We start from the raw sequence: 22,730 nt of genomic DNA on the forward strand, positions 1-22,730 counted from the left end.
CGAACCGCCAACCCTCACAACGACCGACGCGAAGAGCCCATCTCCGCCTACGACGTAACGCCAGGAAAGGAACCGACCTCGCCTTCATAGACAATAAAACTGCGCTACACCTCTGTACTGGAGTATATATATTATATTTCGATAACTATTACAAGGATTCTACGTTATTGAAAGGAAGAAGCCTCCCCGCGCCCTGAATCCTGCTCTTCTCCGCGGATCCCGAACCCAGTGTCGTCCCGCGGCACAACAGAGAAATGATTAAAGCTCTACAAGTATGGAAATTGATATAATCCTCGAAAGCTTCCGACTTAGTTTAGAAATGCATGGATTGATTTATGCTAAATATATTGGTAACGGTGATAGCAATGTATTAAAAAAATTAAGAGATTTCCCGTCGTATGCGAATATTGTTGTGGAGAAGATTGAATGCACGAATCATCTTCTCCGCAATATGTGTAATAAAATACGCGAAGCGGGTAGTAGTGGTGGTAGAAATATGTCCAAATTAAAAAAAATTGTTACGAACAGCGTAATGAAAATTCGGAACGCTGTAGTAAAAGCTGTAAAGTTTCGTCGAAATTGCAAAGGATCTCGAGGTCAAAATGTCGCAGGATTAATAAAAGATTTATTAAATATACTCAGCCATGTATTCGGTGAGCATAAAGGTTGTTCTTCTCTTAAATATTTTTGTACCGGAGAAAGAAGGTGAAAAAAATCTTGTGCCTCAATTACAAAAGGCTGGGCTATTATTAAAAATTGAAATTGCAATGAAACGTGTAATAGAACATGCTGATAGTTTACTGTATCAATTTACAAGTAATTCCGTGGAAAGTGGCAATGGAATTATTAGTAAATTTATTGGTGGCAAACGTATTAATTTTGCAAAAAAAGGTTCTTATCAAGCCTGCGTGAAAACATCTGTAGTACAATTTAATACTGTGCAAGCATTAAGTTCTACTTGTCACGCAATAGGTAAAGAACCTCCTGCGTGTACAAAAATAATAGAAAAAAGGAATATTTAAAAAAATAAAAACTATCAGCAACACGCGCGTGCGGCAAAAGAATTAGGTCTTTCTATTCGTACATCAAAATATTTTGCTAAAACTTTTACGGCCGATAAAGATTACGGACCAAATGCGGAACGACCAAATATAGAAGATCATATGTACGAATAGCTGAGATCTAATCATTATCAATTGTTAAAAGATCAACAATGCAATCGTGCTGTATTGGAATGGTGCTACACGGGGTCAGCATGAAAATCCGGAGTGGCACAACATACAGCGAAATCTTCTCACTGCTTCAAACTTTGGAAAAGTTTGCAGCAAAAGAGAAACAACTTCGTGCCAAAATCTTGTAAAAGCAATTCTTTATCCTCCTCGACTGACGAATGTGGCTGTTGAGTGGGGTAAAGAAAAAGAGATGGTGGCCCGAGAGCAATTGCAGGTAGAGTTGGGAATAGAAATCAATGATGGTGGAATATTTATTGATGAAGAAATTTCATATCTTGCTGCAACGCCTGACGGCATTATCGGAAACGATACTGTCGTTGAGATTAAATGTCCTTATGCGGCGCGGCAAGTGTCTCCTACCGATGCAATGCTTAATAAGATTGCAGATGTTCATCGAATTTTCGATAAAACGAATGACACTCGTATAAATCAAAGACACACGTACTATTTCCAAATACAGGGGCAGCTCCACATAACGCAAAGAAAATATTGCATTTTTGCTGTGTGGACACCCTTTGGATTAAAGTACACGTTTGTCGAGCGTGATGACAGATTTTGGGAATCAAAAATGTTACCACTGCTTAAACGATTTTACGAGGACTGCCTGGTTCCTGAGATAATTGATAGTAGAGCGGAAAGAAATATGCCAATTCGGGAACCGCAGTATGTCATCGAAGCACAGAAAGCGACTCAGAAAAAGAAATAGTGTCATTGAACTATTAAAAATATGTAATTATATTAAATATTTATATATACATATATAATATAATAAAAATGATCAATTTTTTCTGAATATAATGGTCAATGACATCCTGAGTCGCTTGGGAAGAGATGGTGGGAAAATTCTGCTTATTACTATTATGTAAAGAAATGATTTTAAAAAATATATAAATATTATTATAATAATTAAAATATATTTTATTGTTGCAATTTATTTTATGTTATTGTTTTTAATTTTTAAATTATGAAAATAATGCATTGCAGAATCGAGATCGCAATTTAAACTGACAAGTGTGATTGCGTCACAAAGTGTTTGACGTAATAATTTTTATTTTGCAATGCATTGTTTTTGAAAATATATAGTAATAAGCAGATAAAAATGAAACATATTAAATATTTATAAATATATAAGAAACTACGTTGAGAGACATGTATATTAATTAAAAGTACTTTAAATATACTGTATATTAATTATAGTACTTCCCACTATGTGGTTGAAGTCACTTTGCGATGCAATCACTTAACTCAGTTTAAATTGCGATCCAGTCGAATTTATTAATTTGTACTGTATATAACATTATCCACAGAAACAATGGCAATCTTATTATCTCTGAATTATTATTAACTTTAAAATAATTATTAAATTAATAATACCATTTGACACACGCACACCACACACACACATGTTTTCATATATGCATTGCTTGCCATTGTTAAGTGTATACATATTTTTATCCCGTTAAATATCATAAAATAAAATTACACTGAAAAAATTGTACATAATAGTATTTTTATTTTTATCATTTTTAAATTTAAATTATTATTCTTATTTATATTAATATATCTATTATATTATTAAATTTTATTTACATTTATATTTTTATTTATATATTCTATATATATTTTTTGTACACAGCATTTTTTAGGATAAGAATATAAAATCTTTTAGCGCTTTTGTTGTTATGTTTCCGACAAGCGCAAAGGATTATGTTTTTATTATAACAAATTAATAATTTAATATAATACAAATATAATTGATGGTTTTTCAGATTTTAAAATCGATAATTTTAGCACAATTTCTATAATTACTTTGATATTAATTTGTGCACAGCATATTGATACTTATTGCAGATTGAAAATGGAACAGATGTCTGAAGGGCGGATCATTTTAAGCACTCTATGTATATAAGTTAAATATATACATAGAGTGCTTAAAATGAGCACTCTATGTATATATTTAACTTATATACATAGAGTGCTTAAAATTTATTAACCGCACATGAAGGAAGTAAATTTATAAAATTATTTTAATAACAATAAAAATTACTACATAACAATAACTTAACAATAAATTAAATACATAATTTATCAATATTTCAATGTTGATAATTAAATTTAGTGCGGTGACACTTTTAATATGCGACGTGCCTGAGCGCGCGAAGTTTTGTCATGCTAATTGGTCAACTTTAAACTCTTACGATTTGAAAACTATTGTAGCCTTGACATTTTGGTATTAGGATTTTCGTCTCTAAATGACCTCAGGAATCCATCATTAACAGGTGATTCGGTAAGTCTGGGATACCCTGTATATAATTTTAGTTACAATTTGGATACATATATACATATATATATATATATATATATATATATATATATATATATATATAAATATGTAAATATAAATTTTATAAAAAGTGGGCGCCCATTAGCCTTGTTACATTACTGCTTTCTGCCACAAGAGACCAGAAAGTATTTTCAGGCCGTATCTCGATAATCCTATATGCTTGAAGAGGAACAAGGAACAGCGCAATTGCGCGATCTTTTTCTATCTTACAAGCGTCCACGCGAGCAATACAATAGTGTTGGTACGTATATCATTTCTCAATGTTGGTGACAGTGACGCTGGAATTTTCTCGTCGGTCCTGTCGATCCTTAAGGGTCTACCGGAGCGACGAGAAAATTCCAGCGTCACTGCTACCAAATTGAAAAATGAACTATTATTCAATGTGTTGGTGTACGTCTGTATACGTACAAACATTATTGCATTTTAAGAAAGACGAAGACGACATTATTGTCTTTCATTGTCTCTTCTTAGCAAGCGGTGCTGCCAACTCAATTTCTTACAATTAGCTGTACTTGCACTTTAGGTACAGATACAATATTCTATTCGGTAATATTTTGCCTCGAAAAAGTTATATTTCTTTATAAAACTTTTTTTGCAACATTTCTTGCAAAGTTTATTACCCCGCTAAAGAGCCGGATTTTGCATTTTGGCTTTTAAAAAATTTATAATAATTACAATCGGTGCATCTGGTCTATATGCTTCATTCACGATCAGTATACCTTATTCATGTCAATTTTATGAAATTTTATTTTAAGCCTTTTTTCCAAAAAATCGCTCTTTAGCGGGCTGCGAGAAATCCTCCTGAATAAGAATATCATTGTTAAATATGATTCTTTCTTAATTTATAGCCGAAATATCGTCGAAAAGAATTTGTAGTTCCGAAGTCTCCACATGAGGTCTCCACCGTGGGTCCTCTCGACCCTTAAGGGCTGGCAGGGCCGACCAGAAAATTCCAGCGTCAATGTCACCAACATTGAGAAATAAATTCTTATTTAATGTATTGGTGTATGCCTGTATACGTACAAACATCATTGCATTTCAAGAGAGACGAAGACGACATTATTGTCTTTCATTGTCTCTTCTTAGCAAGCGGTGCTGCCAACTCAATTTCTTACAATTAGCTGCACTTGCACTTTAGGTACAAATACAATATTCTATTCGGTAATATTTTGCCTCGAAGAAGTTATATTTCTTTTTAAAACTTTTTTTGCAACATTCCTTGCAAAGTTTATTACCCCGCTAAAGAGCCAGATTTTGCATTTTGGCTTTTAAAAAATTTATAATAATTACAATCGGTGCACCTGGTCTATATGCTTCATTCACAATCAGTATACCTTATTCATGTCAACTTTATGAAATTTTATTTTAAGCCTTTTTTTTCAAAAAATCGCTCTTTAGGGGGCTGCGAGCAATCCTCCTAAATAAGAATATCACTGTTAAATATGATTCTTTCTTAATTTATAGCCGAAATATCGTCGAAAAGAATTTGTAGTTCCGAAGTCTCCGCATGAGATCTCCACCGTGTCGTTTGCCGACCCTTAATAATCCATAGCTTGTTAAAAACTTCTCTGTTATGCAAAAACTGTATTCGTTCCGTTTGTAAAAAAAAAAAAAAATGAAATACCAAATTATTCGAAACTAGTACCAATACGTTGTTTTAAAGAAAACGCATTGTTTTTTGTTAATCAAGCAACATTTAATGCATTTTTACAAATGGAACGTATATTCCGACAATGTGAAAAAAATGTACGATTCTAAACCACATATTAACATAAAAAATGAATTACAAAAACTATTTTTAACTTATATACAGTGCAATTTCATACCCAATTGTCATAAATTAAAATTAAAAATTTTTCAAAGATTTGTTTTATTTAGATGTAAGATCGCATGTAAGACATAAAAAAAAAAAAAAATTTTGATAGCAAAACAATGGCGATGCATAATACGATATAAAAAATAAAATTTATTATTTATATAACTCGTATCTTTTAATTTAAAGCCTTACAAAGGTTAATTTCGCGGCATTAACTGAAACATGGCGGCACCAATCAACATCGAAGACCTTATTTTGCGACTCTTATTTGAGGGTCTCTAGTTCTGTTCAGTGCAGTGGACTATGAACTCAGAGTAACAATAAAGAACAAATCTCGAATTCGCTATTAGCTACGTACAAAGAACAAACCTCACGTACTAGTGTTGAATGACACTTTCGTGGTTAGTTTTGCAATCTTTGATGTTTCGTCAGCCAATTTGTCCAAAGAGTTTCTCTCATTTGAATATAAAACAGGAAAAAGACGGATATTAAATTCTTTTTATTGAAAAAAAGAAAATGTTTAATATGGAAAACGGCGAGACTGCGGAAAATAGTTCTCAGAAAACACCAAAGCAATTGCAAAAGGAAGCCAAAAAGTTGGCAAAGTTGGAAAAATTTAAACAAAAACTAGAGAAAAAGGAAAATGAAAAGCCGACAAAGGTGAAAGAAAAACAAGATGTAAGTATATACTTGGATATATGTTAAATTTTTTGGTTCTAAAATAGTACAGAAAACATGTATATTATTTAATATCTTAATTATCCATATGGATCCTGCTATTCATTATACAGCTTTCGTAAATCTGAATTTAATTACTTTAATTAGTTATGTTTTATGTTTTGGATTATTTAGTTATATCATTATGAATATATCTATGAAATATATATATATATATATATATATATAAAACATTTGTTAATAAGTATCACTAAGAAATCCAAGAAAAGATTCCAAGACATCTGTTTATATTGCTAGCACTCCCTAGAGTTTTTTTTTTTAGAACTTGAACTAAGATTATAAATGCAAGCGTTGAAGAAAGAAAAAGTGAATAAATTGAGTATAAAAAGTGTAAACAAAATAAAACTAAGGTTAACTATATAGGTTTATAATGCAAATAGAAAATATAATTGTATATTTGTATGTACATAGTATCTAATTTAATAATTTAACATATTTTAGAAAAATGATAAGAAGAAAGAGATTACATCAATCTGTACTATTAACGTACCATCTGGAAAGAAAAAAGATGTTTCAGGTCTAATGCCAGATACATATAATCCACAATATGTAGAAACTGCATGGTATGCTTGGTGGGAAAAAGAAGGCTTTTTTAAACCAGAATATGGAGTATGTTAATATATAGAAGACAGATTAAAAACAATTATTTAAATTTATATAAATATACATGCATGCATACACACACATACACAAGATTAAAACATATTTATTTAAAATATTCATCTCTATTTTAGAGAAAAGATATATTCAAAGAAAACATGAAAGAAAAATTTGTAATGATAATACCACCACCTAATGTGACTGGTTTTTTACATCTTGGACATGCTCTGACTAATGCTGTGGAAGATTCTATTACTAGATGGTAGATATTATATAAGTTGGAATAATTTTTTAAGATTTTTTTTTATATAAGTAGAATATTAAAATTACTGTCTTTATTTAGGAATCGTATGAAAGGTCGTATGACCCTTTGGAATCCAGGTTGTGATCATGCAGGTATTGCTACTCAAGTGGTTGTAGAGAAAAAGCTTTGGAAAGAAGAAAAGAAAACTCGTCATGATATTGGTAGAGCAGAATTTATCAAGAGAATATGGCAATGGAAGCATGAGTAAGCATAACCTTTAAAAAAAATATTTCTTTTTGTAAGATTATAAAAAATATAGATGTTAATATAATATTATCTAATAGTGATATTTGAAATATTTTCTAGAAAGGGCGACAGAATTTATTCACAATTAAGGACGATAGGTGGTTCCTTTGATTGGAGTCGTGCTTGTTTTACAATGGATCCTAAATTATGTAAAGCTGTAACAGAAGCGTTTGTGCGCTTGCATGATGAAGGCATTATTTATCGTAGCAATCGTTTAGTTAATTGGTCATGTGCTCTAAAAAGTGCAATATCAGATATTGAAGTGAGTACTATATTCAAATATTTTTTAAACAAATTTATCTATTTTTTTATTTATAAATCAATATGAGAATTTTCTTAAAAATATGTTAAAAATAGGTTGATAAGGTGGAATTAAATGGTCGAACTCTACTGACGATACCTGGCTATGAAAAGAAAGTAGAATTTGGTGTTTTGATATTTTTCGCTTATCAGCTCTTTAATTCGAAAGATAAAATAACTGTAGCAACTACTCGTATTGAAACTATGCTAGGAGATACTGCTATTGCTGTGCATCCAAACGATAGTAGATATGCGCAATATATCGGAAAATACGTGCAGCATCCATTTTGTGATAGATGCATACCTATTATAGCAGATGAATTTGTTGACATAAACTTTGGCACAGGTAAATATGTACTGGTAAATATGTAGCTTAATAAGTTAAGTGAAAATGTTAAAACTGGAGTGATTATGAAACCATATCTAATGAAATTATTCTTTAGGCGCTGTAAAGATTACGCCAGCTCATGATCCAAATGATTATGAAGTAGGGAAAAGACACAATTTATCATTCATAAATATTTTCGATGATGATGGAAATATTGCTGCAAACTGTGGAAAATTTACGGTATGATTTTTTCTTTATATACATATATATATATATATAGCATTGCATTATTCTCTCCTTTCCCTTTCAATTAAAGTATAATCAATAGAAAAATAACTTCTCATGAAAAAATAAAAAATATCGAACTATTTTTTTTAGACAAGATTGTTTCTGAGGAAAATAATTTTAAAAATTTTACAATTAATATATTTTTTATACTTCCTTTTGAATAATGTTTCTAACAATCTTGTTATATGTTTTATATATAATATATAATATAATTGAATTATATATTTCCTTATATTTTATAATTATATATATATATATATGTATACATATGCAGGGTGTCCCATAACTTTGCAACATATTTTTAAATGTATAAAAATATAAGCACGTGTTTTATTCAGTTCTTTTTTTTTTTGCTTGGACACGGCTCTCATCAAGGTACTAAACTAAACATCTGGTCTATTTTCCCAATGACAAGTTATTGTTTCCTTCAGATGATGCTATTGGTATTTCATAGATAGTGTTAATTCTCCAGCGTTAGTTGTTATTTTATACACTATGTGGTGCTCTTGCCCATAGTTATTACTGGTAATTGACAACAAAGCTTTTCGTCTTGTTTCTTGTTATGACTTTGGGAAGTAAACCTTTTTTTTTTTTGCTTTCTTGGACACGTCTCGCATCGAAGCACTAAATATATGATCACTTTAAATTAGAGGAAAAAAATTCTGCAACAATTCTAATCTTTTAACGTGAAAGCTTGAAGTTTTTACTACAAAATCGTTTTTTAAAAATTTTTCTACGATTGTTTTTTACTGAGTTACCTTTGATTAAATAAAAAGTAAATACGGTAAATATGTATATTAGGGGACCCCTCGCCGATAACCTTGACCTTGACATATGTTGTCAAGGTCATGACCCTGAGTAACGTTCAAAAGGTTTTAGTCGGCGCTCGTTGTTTATTAAAAAGTTATAAACAAAAATAGTTTCAGTTATTATATCTTAGCCCTTTGATATATGTATATGTAAAGGAAAAGAGACAAAAAAAGTTTACATACACACACACACACACACACACACACACACACACACGCGCGCGCGCGGAGGGGTGCAAGGAAGGGCCTTCGGTCTCCCCTCCCGCACCTACCCCGTCCACCTCGCTTCGCGTGGAAAGTTGCAAATGCCATATTGCATAGATTACTCTATTGACATAAATGACATGTTACATATAGTTTACATTGTTTACACATAGACTATCATAATTTATGGATAAATGCCTAATCCAGATAAAAATAATTTTGATATTTTAAATGTAAAGCCACTCGCGAGCCCTTTTTTAAGTGTATAATTTAAATTTTAAATATTTTTAAAAAAAATAAGAAAATATTATTACCTGTATATTACTAATGGAACTTTTTTACTTATATATTAAAAGCTATAGTCCAGATTAATTTGATGACAAATGACATAAAAAGTTATTAAAGGTTAAATTAAACTTGAAAATTTATATTAATTTTTCAAATTAAATTTTTTTAAAAACAAAGTCTTGTATAAAAAGATTTTATTTTACATTTTCTAACTTATTTTCGCACAAATAGTTACTTCTTTCCCTTTTGTGAATTTTGGATGTGTCTTTGTATTATATACATAAAATACTTTATTTAAATTGTATTACAGTCGGACCTCTTATCCTACGACATTTTCGATCCGGAATCTTCCCCTTAAACCTCTGATCCTACGACAAAAATTTGAGAGTGGGGATATAATTCCCCTTTTGCGGCCGTAGCATGAGAGGATTTTTTGTCGTAGGATAAGAGGTTTCGTAGCATAAGAGGGTCGTAGGATAAAAGGTCTGACTGTATATGCATGTATATGAAATGTATATAAGATAAACATATATTATCTTATTTATAGGGAATGAAAAGATTCGAAGCCAGGGTGGCTATCATCAAAGAATTGACAGAGAGAAACCTCTTGATTAGTATAAAAGATAATGCAATGATAATACCCATATGCAGTCGATCGAAAGATGTCGTTGAGCCTCTCGTGAAACCACAATGGTATGTAACATATTGTATATACTATAACTATCAACTTTTAAAATCATCTAATATTTTTAGGTATGTCAAGTGTAATGAAATGGCTGCTCAAGCTAAGGAAGCAGTAAGCAAAGGTGCCCTGAAAATAATTCCAGAGCAGTTTAAAAAAACTTGGTACATTTGGATGGATGGTATCCGAGACTGGTGTATCTCGCGTCAACTCTGGTGGGGTCATCGTATTCCTGCTTATGCAATTAAATGTATTAATTCTCATATGAATAAAAACGAGGTAATTTTGAAGAAATAACTCGCGAGTGGCTTTACAATTTGTATGTATCAAATCTTTTAATCAGCTATATGTAGATATAATTAATCAAAGATGTGAAAATTTTATATAGGCAGATGAATATTGGGTCAGTGCACATTCTGAAGCTGAAGCCAGAGACAAAGCAGCCAAGAGATTAGGTGTTAACATAGATGACATTATTGCAGAACAAGATCCTGATGTATTAGACACTTGGTTCTCTTCTGCTCTTTTTCCATTCTCCATTTTTGGCTGGCCAGATGAAGTATGTACATACTACTTATAGATACTACATATTATTGAATTTTCTTCTAAGAAACAAAACTATATAACTTAGGTTGTGATCAAGATTACTATGAATGCTTTAAAACATCATTTTATCTTTATTTTCATGAAATATAGAACGAAAGTAGAATGATGTTTTAAAATATACACCTTGAGCACAGTCTTGACCAGAGCTTATAAAAATGTATATATTTAAGTATTTATAAGAGTAAATAATACATATATTTCAGTTTATGTAAAATTATGTCAAATTATACTTACCTACTTTTTACTTATCTATCCTCTATATTTTATGTCGAAATTTATGAGGAATCGATTTATATTAAAAAATTAGAATGATCTCATTTAAGAAATCTAGGTTGATATGTTCATGTAACCTTGAAATAACTTTGAAATAACCTTTAAGATTACCTTTTTTCTTTTTTAAAACCCTATAAATTTTTTCTGAAATATTTTGTACGACATTAAATTTTGGAAAAAAATATCTTATGATACTTTATGCAAAACATCCTGTATACATAACTTCAATATATTGACTAGGATATATTTTTCAGACTCCTGAGCTCAAGACATTTTATCCAGGTACACTGTTAGAAACTGGCCATGATATACTTTTCTTTTGGGTAGCTAGGATGGTTTTTATGGGTCAAAAACTATTGGGACAGTTGCCTTTCAAGTATGTTATAATGCTATCTAATATATCATATAATTTGTTTTGAAAAAAAAGAGAGAGTATGTATGTGTATGCATGTGTGTAAACAAAATGTATGTTCTGTTTGTAAAAATAACATTAAAATATTTTATATAGAGAAGTATATCTACATGCAATGGTGAGAGATGCACATGGAAGAAAAATGAGTAAATCTTTGGGAAATGTAATAGATCCTATGGATGTAATTAAAGGAATATCTTTAGAAGTATGTATGAATAATTTTATTTATATATGTATGAACAATTAATAATTTTACAAGATTTTTAAACAAGATAATTAAACAAGATTTTTCCTTGTTTTATTTAAAAAAATAAATATAAATATTCGAGATAGGACGCATACTTATATACACACATATATATATATATATATATATATATATATATATATATATATACACACAATATATATATGCATGTTTAATATGTATGTATGTATGTATATTAGTATAGTATTTTTTAATTGTCAAAATATTTCAGAATCTCCAAAAGCAATTGCTGGATTCGAATTTAGATCCGAAAGAACTAGAACGAGCTCGAGAAGGTCAAAGGCGTGATTATCCACAAGGCATTCCTGAATGTGGTACAGATGCTTTGCGATTCGCTCTCTGTGCTTATACCACTCAAGGACGAGATATAAATCTTGATATACTCCGTGTACAAGGGTACAGATTTTTCTGCAACAAAATATGGAATGCTACTAAATTTGCACTTATCTATCTTGGACCTAAATTTGAACATAATACGAATGATGTAATAAATTTTAGTATTTTTTTAAAAGAGCCATTTGTAATCTAATAAGAAGTTAAAAGTTTAATTGAATTTTTATTTAGAAATACAATAATAATGCTACTTCTAATATTGACATGATTGGCGATGGCGAGTGGTATCAACGAGCTTTGAATGAGGCCTGTGTACAGGAAGCGCTAAATAATTATTTAGCAACTTATTCATATCTTGATGGTTATACACCCTCACAACTTGATTCGAAAGTTTACCAAACATTAAAGGAATTAAATATTAATTTTACAAATTATTTGCATCTTAAACGTTGGTATAATCATATTGCAACATTTACGGATGAAGAAAAAATTACATTCCGTACAGAACAAAATAAAATAATACCACAACTTACATATACATGTCAAAGAAATAATAATAATATGTTTACGGTAATATCCTGTTTAATATATAAATAATAATTTAATAATTAAATAATAACAAATATCTTATTACTATAAAAAAAGCAAAAGTTCAACTTTTTTGGTACTTATATATATATTTTCTATTATATTATAGCTGAGTGGACATGAGACAAATGTAGATTTATGGATGTTATCACGACTTAGTTATGCTGCAAAAACTTGTGATGAAGCATTAGCACAATATGATTTTGCATTAGCTACTTCTGTCTGTTACAATTTATGGTTATATGACTTATGCGATATTTATTTGGTGAGTAACATTTTTTAAATATATGATATATACATAATAAAAATATCTTAAATATAATATATGCATAAGATAAAAAGATATTTTTGTGTACAATTTAAGTAATAACAATTCACATTTTTAGGAATATCTTAAACCTATATTTCAAAATGAGAATAAAATGGCAAAGTGGACGGCGCAAAAAGTATTATTTAAAACATTAGATGTCGGATTACGTTTATTGAATCCATTTATGCCATTTATAACAGAAGAACTCTACCAACGCTTACATTATAAAAAATTAATATATCCAAGTATATGTATAAGTCCATATCCAGATAGTTCTGAGGTAATTATTTTACTTATAATATTAATAATGACTTATTAAAATAAATCAATTAAAATGAAATTTTAATTCCATAGAGTCAGAACATACATCAAAATGTAAATATACATGTATATATATTTTTTAATTTGATATTTGATCTATTGATACATGTGACATATTTCAGTGCCGTTGGAGAAACCAGGAAATTGAAAAGAATGTTGACTTTGTGCAAAAAATAATTAAAAATATTAGATCTACCCGAGCGACTTACAATTTGCTTAATAAAATGAAAACTGAAGCATATATCATATGTGACAATTCAATTTTGAAAAAAACGATTGTTCAATACAAATTACTCATAGAAACTCTTGCATATTCTATTCTTAGCACAAAGAAACTCCTGGAAGGTTGTGCTATCATTACTATAAATGATAAAGTTCAAGTGCATCTTTTACTTAAGGTAATTAATGTACTATGTATATGTTATATATATATATATATATATATATATATATATATATATATATATATATATTATATTAATTGTAATTATAAATATTTATTATGTTAATATGAATATTTTATAGGGTTTGGTTGAACCAAAGAAGGAGTTAGAAAAACTAAAAAAAAAAGAAAAACAATTGATTGAACTTATACAGAAATTAAAACAAGATTTAGCTGTACCCAATTATAATACAAAAGTCCCACTTGATGTTCAAAAAAATAACAGAGAAAAATTGGCAAACAGTGAACGCGAATTGCAACAAATAATGGATGCAGTAATAGTCTTACAAAAAATGTAAAAGTATATACATAAAATAGAAAATTTTACAAACTCTACAACTGAATATAGATATATAATTTATTTATTGAGTTACTTAATAGTAAGTACCTTATTTATTGACCTATTTAATAGTAAAAAGAATATAAAAAGAGATTATATATAATTATGCTTTTTTTTTAATTATGTTTATAAATTAAATATAAAAAAATAAGAATGTGTGTGTAAATGATTTAAAACGTATTTATACAAAGTATACGCGAATTCATTTGTAAAAAAATAGATATTTTTTTAGAGATATTTAATCCATATTTATAGATACTTAATACAGAAAAAAGAAAGACAATACATAAAAAAAGGTTCTTTAAAATATATTTTTGCATATGCAGAACATTATGAAATGTACTCTAAAAATGCTCTAACTTTAATTATAATTTGCAGAAACAAATTATAATTAAAAATTTCGGTTTATTAAATTATCTTCTAAATTTCTGTTTATTAAATTATCTTCTACTACAGATATAACATTGACGAAAAATCATATTAATTTTATTTCTTGTCAAAAATTTTGTATACCGTTACTCGAGTTCAATAACACAATTTGATATAATTTTTTTCTTTTTTATGAATTAATAAATAAACTATGAATTTCGATTAATTAGAAGATATTTGTTGGAAATGTCGATGTGCAAATTGAAACGTATGCACATTTATTAATGTAAAAACTAATTAAAAAAGAAATTCTCACATAAAATATTTTACGAATCTATTGAGCTCATGAACAGTGGTATACTAAAAAGAAATAATTTATTTCGATGTTAATCATACCAAACAAAATTAAATAATTTCTTGTTTTTGACATAATTCAATATGATTACTATAGTAGGAAAACAACAGCCTTAAAAGTATTAAAAATATAAGTTAAGTATTAAAAATATAAATTAAATATATGATACATGAAAAACGACATATCCATATGTATGAATTATATGTATTTCATAAAAATAATATTTCAATATAATATGCTGAATATATAAGATGTAATAATAAGCTATATATAATAAAACAAGTATATGATAAGTATCTTGCACTGCAATGGTATCTTGAATGAATAAAGGCAATTATATTGTCTGAAAATCTTCTCAAAAATAATAATTTACAACGCAAGAATATATAACCATGTACACATTAAGGGCCGGTTGTTTCAACAATAGGTAACTTTTACCTTGTTGGTAACTATATCTTTGTCTCTTTTTTTTAAATTTTATCTGAAAGAGATGAGTTACCAACAAGGTAAAAGTTACCCAACGTTGGAACAACCGGCCCTAAAACATTTGAAAGTATACAAAAACGCAAAATATAATAAGTTTCTTACCGGCTCCAAACTTTACAAACAAAAATACCGAACGCGTGCACTAAATACACTTCTCTATATAACGCTATAACGGTAAAAATTGAAAGAAAAACAACAAGAACCAGAAAGAAACTCATCTCACAGATCTCAAACGCAATATATGTATAATGTGACAAAGCGCACATAATCGTCGCTCAATACACTGGACAACTGAAAATAACAAAATCGGACGTTGTTTATAAGTCGCTAATAATAAATCAAAACTTCTAAATAATTAAATAGAGGAAATCTCAAAGCGCGAAGTTTCTTAAACTCTTAACATATTTTCGACAATAGACAGACGTGTATGCATAATGTAAGCATTCTGTATCTTCCTATCGATTTAAACTTTTTTTAGCATATATAAAACAGCACTTCCGATATAAGCCTCTTATTCAGAATAAAGAGCTTCGCATCTAAAATTTCTACATTATTCCAATAAAATTCGTGATTATTCTGTCTGTGATCCGCGATAACAGATTTTTGTTTTTGTTAATATGATTTTTATGTTCAGTGATTCTTGTTTTTAAAAGTCTGCTCGTCTGACCGACATGCGAGGCATCGTAGTCTTTACATGAAATTTTGTACACTACATTGTTATATAAAAAATTATGGAAAAACATTCTTATATCTTTATGAACGTAGCTTATTCATTTATTCGAGTACAAGATTCTTATTACATTTTGCGTGTCGGCGTACTTTTAAGTATTTTAATGTGTTATATGAATTATATGTATTATAAGAATATTTATTCTTATGTTGTATTGCTGAAGATGGTCCAAAAATGAACCGAAAATAAATGCGTTTTTTTTATTTAAAAAAAGTTGAGTTTTTATTTGCGTTTTTACATCCTACGCTGATCTTAATATATGTTTCTCTATAACGTAATTCTTATAAAACATTGCAATAAATATGCAATAGTAATTAAAATTGATATAATTATTTTACAACAATGATTTATAAATTATAAAATGATATATTTTTTTACTTATTCCCTGCTCATTATCACTTTTGCCTTAATAATACGTGTTAACATTTTCATTTAAATGTGTAAACGAGTAAACGTGTTTTCGTTTAAACGTATAGTATTCAAAAACACGTATTCGGAAATAAACGTTTCTAATAAATGGATATGCTAATTACACGTATAATAACGAATATCCGTTTATTCGAATATCGTTTATTAAACGGTATAAAGTATACGCGGCATAAAATGTACTTATTACTATGAATGTATCCTCTGACTCTTCGCGGCATGAAGTATGAGAGAAATGACATATAATAAACGTATAATATATAAATATAATAAAATATAAATGTAATAGTATATAAATATAAAATATAATACAATATAATAATAAATAATATAGTATAATATAATAATATATAAATATAATAAACGTATAATAGTAAACGTTCTTTTTTTAAGTAAATCAACGGATAAATGTTTCACGATTACACGTATATATTCGAAAAACGGTATAAAATCTGAACCCTAGTTTTAAATTGATATCTATGTAAATATATAAAATTCACGCGTAATTGAATATTTAATAAAAATGTAGACAAAAAAAATAAACGAAATCAATGTAAAATTATAATAATGGCATCTTATACAGATTGCGCGCGCGCGCGCGCGAGAGAGAGAGAGAGAGGGAGGGAGAGGGAAAGGGAGAGGGAGAGGGAGAGAGGGAAAGGGAGAGAGAGAGAGCACTCTGATAGCATAATGACGATAAATTTGTATCATAAAATGATCAAAATTAGACGTCCTAAGTGAGGTCTTTATCGAGTTCTGAAAATGTGAATACATCACATCCATTTTATTGACCGTAAAAATAGGATATTAGACTAATAATATAATTACCGAAATTTTGTAAATAAAACTGAATATTATACTCGCATTTTACATCTCAAAAAGACAATATACAAATAAAGACTATTTTCTCATTTCACTATATGAACCTACACATGTCTAAAATAATTAAAGAGTAAAAAGAAACAGGAGGGAGCATATGGCTCGAGCTAAACGGACGGAAATGCCTATATATACCAGCATAAAAGTGGACACTCAAAATGGCTGCTTATAGGCGCCAAAATTGAATGGCTTTTCGGAGATGCTGAAAGAATAAAGTTTTAAATACAAAAATATAGAATATACTTAATATTTTTAATAAAATCAACTCAATAAGATTAAATTGAAATATATAATTTTAATATGCAACAAATAAAATAATATATATTAATAATATTGAAATTTTAACACATTGTTTACTGTTCTTTAAATAGTATATCTAAATAAAATATTAAATTCTTGTTATTATATTGATAACAATTATTAACCAATGAAATGTTATCCCATAATTTCGCGCTGTTGTTATGCCACAAGTCTGATAATGCACCATAATTTTATTTCATTATTTTTTTTAGAATTAATAATTGTGCAAAATAATACGCGCATGCGTGTCTCTCTGACGACAGTAGCAGACGATGCTAATAAGCGTCAAAAAAGTGGACACTCAAAATGGCGGCTTCCGTCAGCGATTTGACTAGCCCCCACCACCGATACATTCCCTCCTGTTTCTTTTTACTCTTTGAAAATAATATATAGAAGTCTGTAAGCTGATCTAAAAAATGACATTTTATAAGTGTTCATTATTAGTGACTAATGTCTTAGACGACTAAAATAGATACCTAAAACTAGATGTTATTTGACGTCACTCTTCTATTTCTACTAGGGTAATAATATACAATACTGTTATTTTTATGATTACAATATATTTTTTCACAGGTTTTTTTTCAACATTTGAATTATATGTTTTAAACACACAAAATATTATAATATTAAATTATATTTAAATTTTGTGGTTTTTCAGATTTATCATTTTTTTTTAGTTCTTTTGTTATATTAATTGTTCTCCAATAGAAATTATGCAACAAATGACATTCTCGCAATATATATATAATCTGCTTGATAACAAAAATGTAATTGAAAATATTGATAATAAAAATAGAAAAACCACTTTAATAAAATATAATATAACAAATATTAATAGTTTTAATACAAAAAATATACAGAGAGGAATTATACAAAAGTATGCTCTTATAATCTAAAAAAAATATATAAAATTTATTGTGTAAAACAGCACTTGACGGTTGACTATATATATGTGTAGTATAACATAATTATTGGCTAATTCTGAGGATTTTATAACAAAGTATTAATGCGGATAATTGATGGTAAAGATATTTAAATGTATAACAAAAACAAAACTAATGATATATTTACAATTATGATATATATGCATGTATATGTGTATATATAAATTATACTAATATTTACTCAAACTTTGTCCAATTATTTGGTGATTTAATAGCAGATGTGTTTAGTGTTAAATTGAATGTGTCTATCGTATCAACATTATTAATGTTGTTATCTGGTACACTTCGATTACATATAGCAGTGTTTTTTATAGATGGATTATCACTATTAGTTAAGCTAAATTTACTAAAATCTATACCATACGCTTGTAATAAGTCCATATCACCTACGTTATCGGATACCTTCGGCTTGTCATTGTTTTTGTGCGATGATTGTTGAAAATAAGGATATAAAGGGTTACTAAGACCTTCATTCATTTCAGGTAAATGTAACGATTGACTCATCTGTTTTGTGCTTGAAAGCTCGGGAATCTTAGATAGAAGTGGATCAAAATCGTCATTACTAGTCGTTGAATCTAAGCGTATTAAATCTGGGACATCAGAAGAATCCTGTAAAAAAATACATACTGATAATTAAATTTTAATATTTAATTGAAGCAATAAATAAGAAACTTAAGTACAAGTTTTACCTTGTAGTCTAAAAATGTTCTTTCTCATTTAATGTTAATGTTCGATTTTATCTAAATATGTAAATTCTATTATGTGTATGTACGGGCACGTCGTGTGTGTGCGTGTGCGCGCACGCGCGCGTGTGTGTGTGCGTGTATGCGTGCATGTGCGCGTGTTTATGTTTCAGGATTAAATATTCTAACTTAAAATACGAGTTCAGAATTCCAAAATAAGTAAGAAAGTTTATCTATTAGAGAATATGCATGCAAACGCTTTGTCCAAAAAATATTGATATTTAAATATTTTAAATATAATTCACACTCTTTTTTGACTAGAAAATATGAAAAATCGAAAATATTTATAAATTTTGTTCAAAATAATAGTTTAAACACAGAGACAAACTTAGTATCTTTTTCTCACAACATCAATGACAAAAGCGGACAGGTATAAAGAAAAATAATGTATAGAAGAAACGATACCGCTTCCCTCAAATTTTACGGTATGGAAGTGAAGTAAAGACCTCTGTCTCGCGCGCTATTATGTTTACAGTACCACAAACTGCACGTTGTTATGAATTTCAGGTATTTTCAAGTAAAAAACGAGAATCACAACTTCTGAGGCGTATTTAAATATATGTGAGTGATACATATTAAATGTAATAATTTTATTCAGATAATTATAATATAAATATAAATTAATAAAATAAATAATTAAGATAGTTTATAATTAAATGAAAAAATTATTCCTTATTAAATGATTTTAAGGAAAATCCTAATGTTTTTACGTTTCATCATTTAGTTATTATTGTTTTTAATTATTATTTTAACATTTACTTGTTGTATAATTAGTATTCTTTTGCAGTTATATATTGTTAATATTGTTATTATAAAGTCCACACTGACCACACAAAAAGGCCTAAAGTTTAATTAGGCTCTTGCCAAAAAAAATCTGGGTAGATTTAAATTAGTATCAAAAGCAACTCGCTAAGGAAATTTTCGAGAAGTATATAATAAGAGTAATAATTACATTTTGCAGACTTAATATTCATTTCTAAAAGCTTTAAACGATTTATAATTTGCGACAAAATAATTCAAAACAGAGTTCTATTTATAATTTTATGCGTTTTAATGTATATGTGTATTTTAATATATATTTTGATTTGTATGTATTTTACGTGTTCAAATGTGTGTTTTCTGTATTATATTTATAAATAGGTCTTGATTTTTATCGTAAATTATATATCATCTAAAAAGACAGAAATATTAAATTAAATTTGAATATGAAAAAGTAGTAAGCGAATGAACTATTGAAAATATAAAAAGGTTTTAAATATCGATCTATATTCCACTTAAATAACTAAAAAATCCAGATCCTCGATTTTTGTCAATTTGTTAAATTGTATATGTACAATTCCTGCTCGCCAATTTAATGTAAAATTATGTTAATAGATCCTACTTGATTTCTCCACTCAATCTGTCAACTTTAGCAATAATAATAGTTTAATAGTTAATAGTTAATATTTTAATAGTTAAAGAATTTATATGACAATTTGTTCTCGATAGACTTGTCTATTTCGGCAGTTGTATTTTTTATATCATATTTTTGTAGAGTTTGTGCTTTCTACGAGTTATATAGAGATAACTTTGTATTAATAGTCATACAATAACTTTTCATTTATCATCCTTAGCAATAACTTTGAATATTTCTTAAATAAAGCGTTTATGGGCATATCTCTACAGAAATTTTTTTTTTATTTTGAGTAATTCTTTACAAAAACTTTCACAAAACGGATCACTTTTGACATATATTATAGAGAGTTTATTCCTGAGTACTTGAAATCAATCGGCGCTCTCTTAAAGTTTTTGAAATATTTTATATTAAAATTCAGTTATTTTTAAACTACATTAAGAGTAGGAATCAGAAAAAAATAGTCTTGATTTTCATACCTATATGTTGACAAAATAATGATTCTGAGTAATTTTAAAAAAATGTTCGCTAATTATTAATAAACAATTATATTTATTAACAAAAATTTATTTATTAACGAATAAAGTTAATGATGTAACTAAGTGTTAAAACGTTCTAATTTGAGCTTCACTGAACATAATATTTCAACATTAGTTACATATTCACAAGTTATGTAAACAATAAAATAATTTAAAAAATAAACAAAAAAATAATTAAAAAAGAGATAATAAATAAATTTCAGTTGGAACGCAAAGACTACTATATTAGTATTAAATATTAAAGTATTAAGTAAAATGTATTGACAAAGAGAGATCGGAAATATCCCTCACTGATTATGCTGAGCTTTAAATATGTTGCAGTTTAGGGCAAAATAAAAAATACACATAAAATACAACATCTTTTTTAATTTATATAAAATTATTTTTAAAATTATTTTGAAATAATTTTTTAAGTCATTCATGGTTCATCAAGAGGTGATATTTCCTTAAAAATCAATTTTTATTAGTTGTCATCGAAAAAAGATGAGAGATAAAATAATATTTTCAATATAAGTTTATTCAATATTATTTTATTTGTATAATACTTATTTTTCATACATATAAAACACCGAAAATAGTATAGAATATATCACAATACATTATCTGGACTTTTATAACATTATTCTTTTTTTTATTCAAGAAAAATTTACAGTAACAAAATTCTTGCACTATTATTGAATTTAAAATTTAAATTTTGCATACAGGGTGGGCCAAATAACCTGTGACAGGCTATTTTCTCCGAAATTATTGGAGATAGAGACTTGAATTTTTTTTTACGTTAAATGGCAAATGGGGGCTGCTTACGTGGCGCGTAGGAAAATTTTTTGGAGGACTTTTAGAGAGACAAAAAAATAGTACCCCTTATTTTTTAAATGGAACACCCTACATATTTTTTTATATTCTTGTAGCTTATCTCGAGAGCTTTTCGAAACACTATAATAAAATGTTTTTTCATTAAATATTTTTCGAATTATAAGGCTTATAAATTGCAATATTTTGACATAAGATACAAGATATCTCATAAAATATTCATTTTTCGATTATCTTACCATATACTTTTATGCACAGAATAATGAGACAAATTAATTGGCGTAATTAAAACACATAATTATATTAAAGTAAAAATGTGTAACTTGCTAGTCGCAAATTCAAATTTTTTCTTAAAGATAACTATGTGTTTTTTACGCCAATTGATTTGTCTCATTATTCTGTACATAAAAGTATCAAGGTAAAATAATCGAAAAATGAATATTTTACGAGATATCTTATATTTTATGTCAAAATATTGCAACTTTGAAGCCTTATAACTCGAAAAATATTTAATGAAAAAACATTTTATTATAGTGTTTCGGAAAGCTCTCGAGATAAACTACAAGAATATACAAAAATATATAGGGTGTTCCATTTAAAAAATAAGAGGTACCATTTTTTTGTCCCCCTAAAAGTCCTCCCATAAAATTTTCCTACTCGCCACGTAATCAGCCCCCATGTACC

The 22,730-nt window shown here is 28.1% G+C and overlaps 2 protein-coding genes across 5 annotated transcripts in view; one reads left to right on the forward strand and one right to left on the reverse strand.

The window, feature by feature from the left end:
• The first annotated feature begins 5,737 nt into the window (after positions 1 to 5,737).
• Valrs (Valyl-tRNA synthetase) lies at positions 5,738 to 14,098 on the forward strand. The gene is made up of 18 exons (XM_072910130.1): positions 5,738 to 6,070; positions 6,572 to 6,739; positions 6,865 to 6,992; positions 7,074 to 7,238; positions 7,341 to 7,542; positions 7,638 to 7,926; positions 8,024 to 8,148; positions 10,045 to 10,190; positions 10,251 to 10,458; positions 10,568 to 10,738; positions 11,313 to 11,434; positions 11,567 to 11,675; positions 11,950 to 12,222; positions 12,303 to 12,641; positions 12,769 to 12,924; positions 13,046 to 13,249; positions 13,413 to 13,688; positions 13,816 to 14,098. The coding sequence occupies exons 1-18, from the start codon at positions 5,909 to 5,911 to the stop codon at positions 14,029 to 14,031; spliced, it is 3,459 nt and encodes a 1,152-aa protein (XP_072766231.1). The 5' UTR covers positions 5,738 to 5,908; the 3' UTR covers positions 14,032 to 14,098.
• A 2,775-nt stretch (positions 14,099 to 16,873) lies between these two features.
• LOC140675560 (DENN domain-containing protein 1A) overlaps positions 16,874 to 22,730 on the reverse strand; it is a 68,872-nt gene continuing 63,015 nt past the window's right edge. Inside the window, exon 12 of one of the 4 annotated variants that reach the window (XM_072910148.1) lies at positions 16,874 to 19,170. In XM_072910148.1, coding sequence (XP_072766249.1) covers positions 18,739 to 19,170 — 432 coding nt within the window. In that variant the 3' untranslated portion in view covers positions 16,874 to 18,738. The remainder of the gene's footprint in view (positions 19,171 to 22,730) is intronic. The other 3 variants (XM_072910145.1, XM_072910151.1, XM_072910149.1) reach the window with 3 other exon arrangements.

The sequence above is a fragment of the Anoplolepis gracilipes genome, unplaced genomic scaffold (genome assembly GCF_047496725.1).
Source record: "Anoplolepis gracilipes unplaced genomic scaffold, ASM4749672v1 Contig19, whole genome shotgun sequence".
NCBI classification, from domain to species: Eukaryota; Metazoa; Arthropoda; class Insecta; order Hymenoptera; family Formicidae; genus Anoplolepis; species Anoplolepis gracilipes.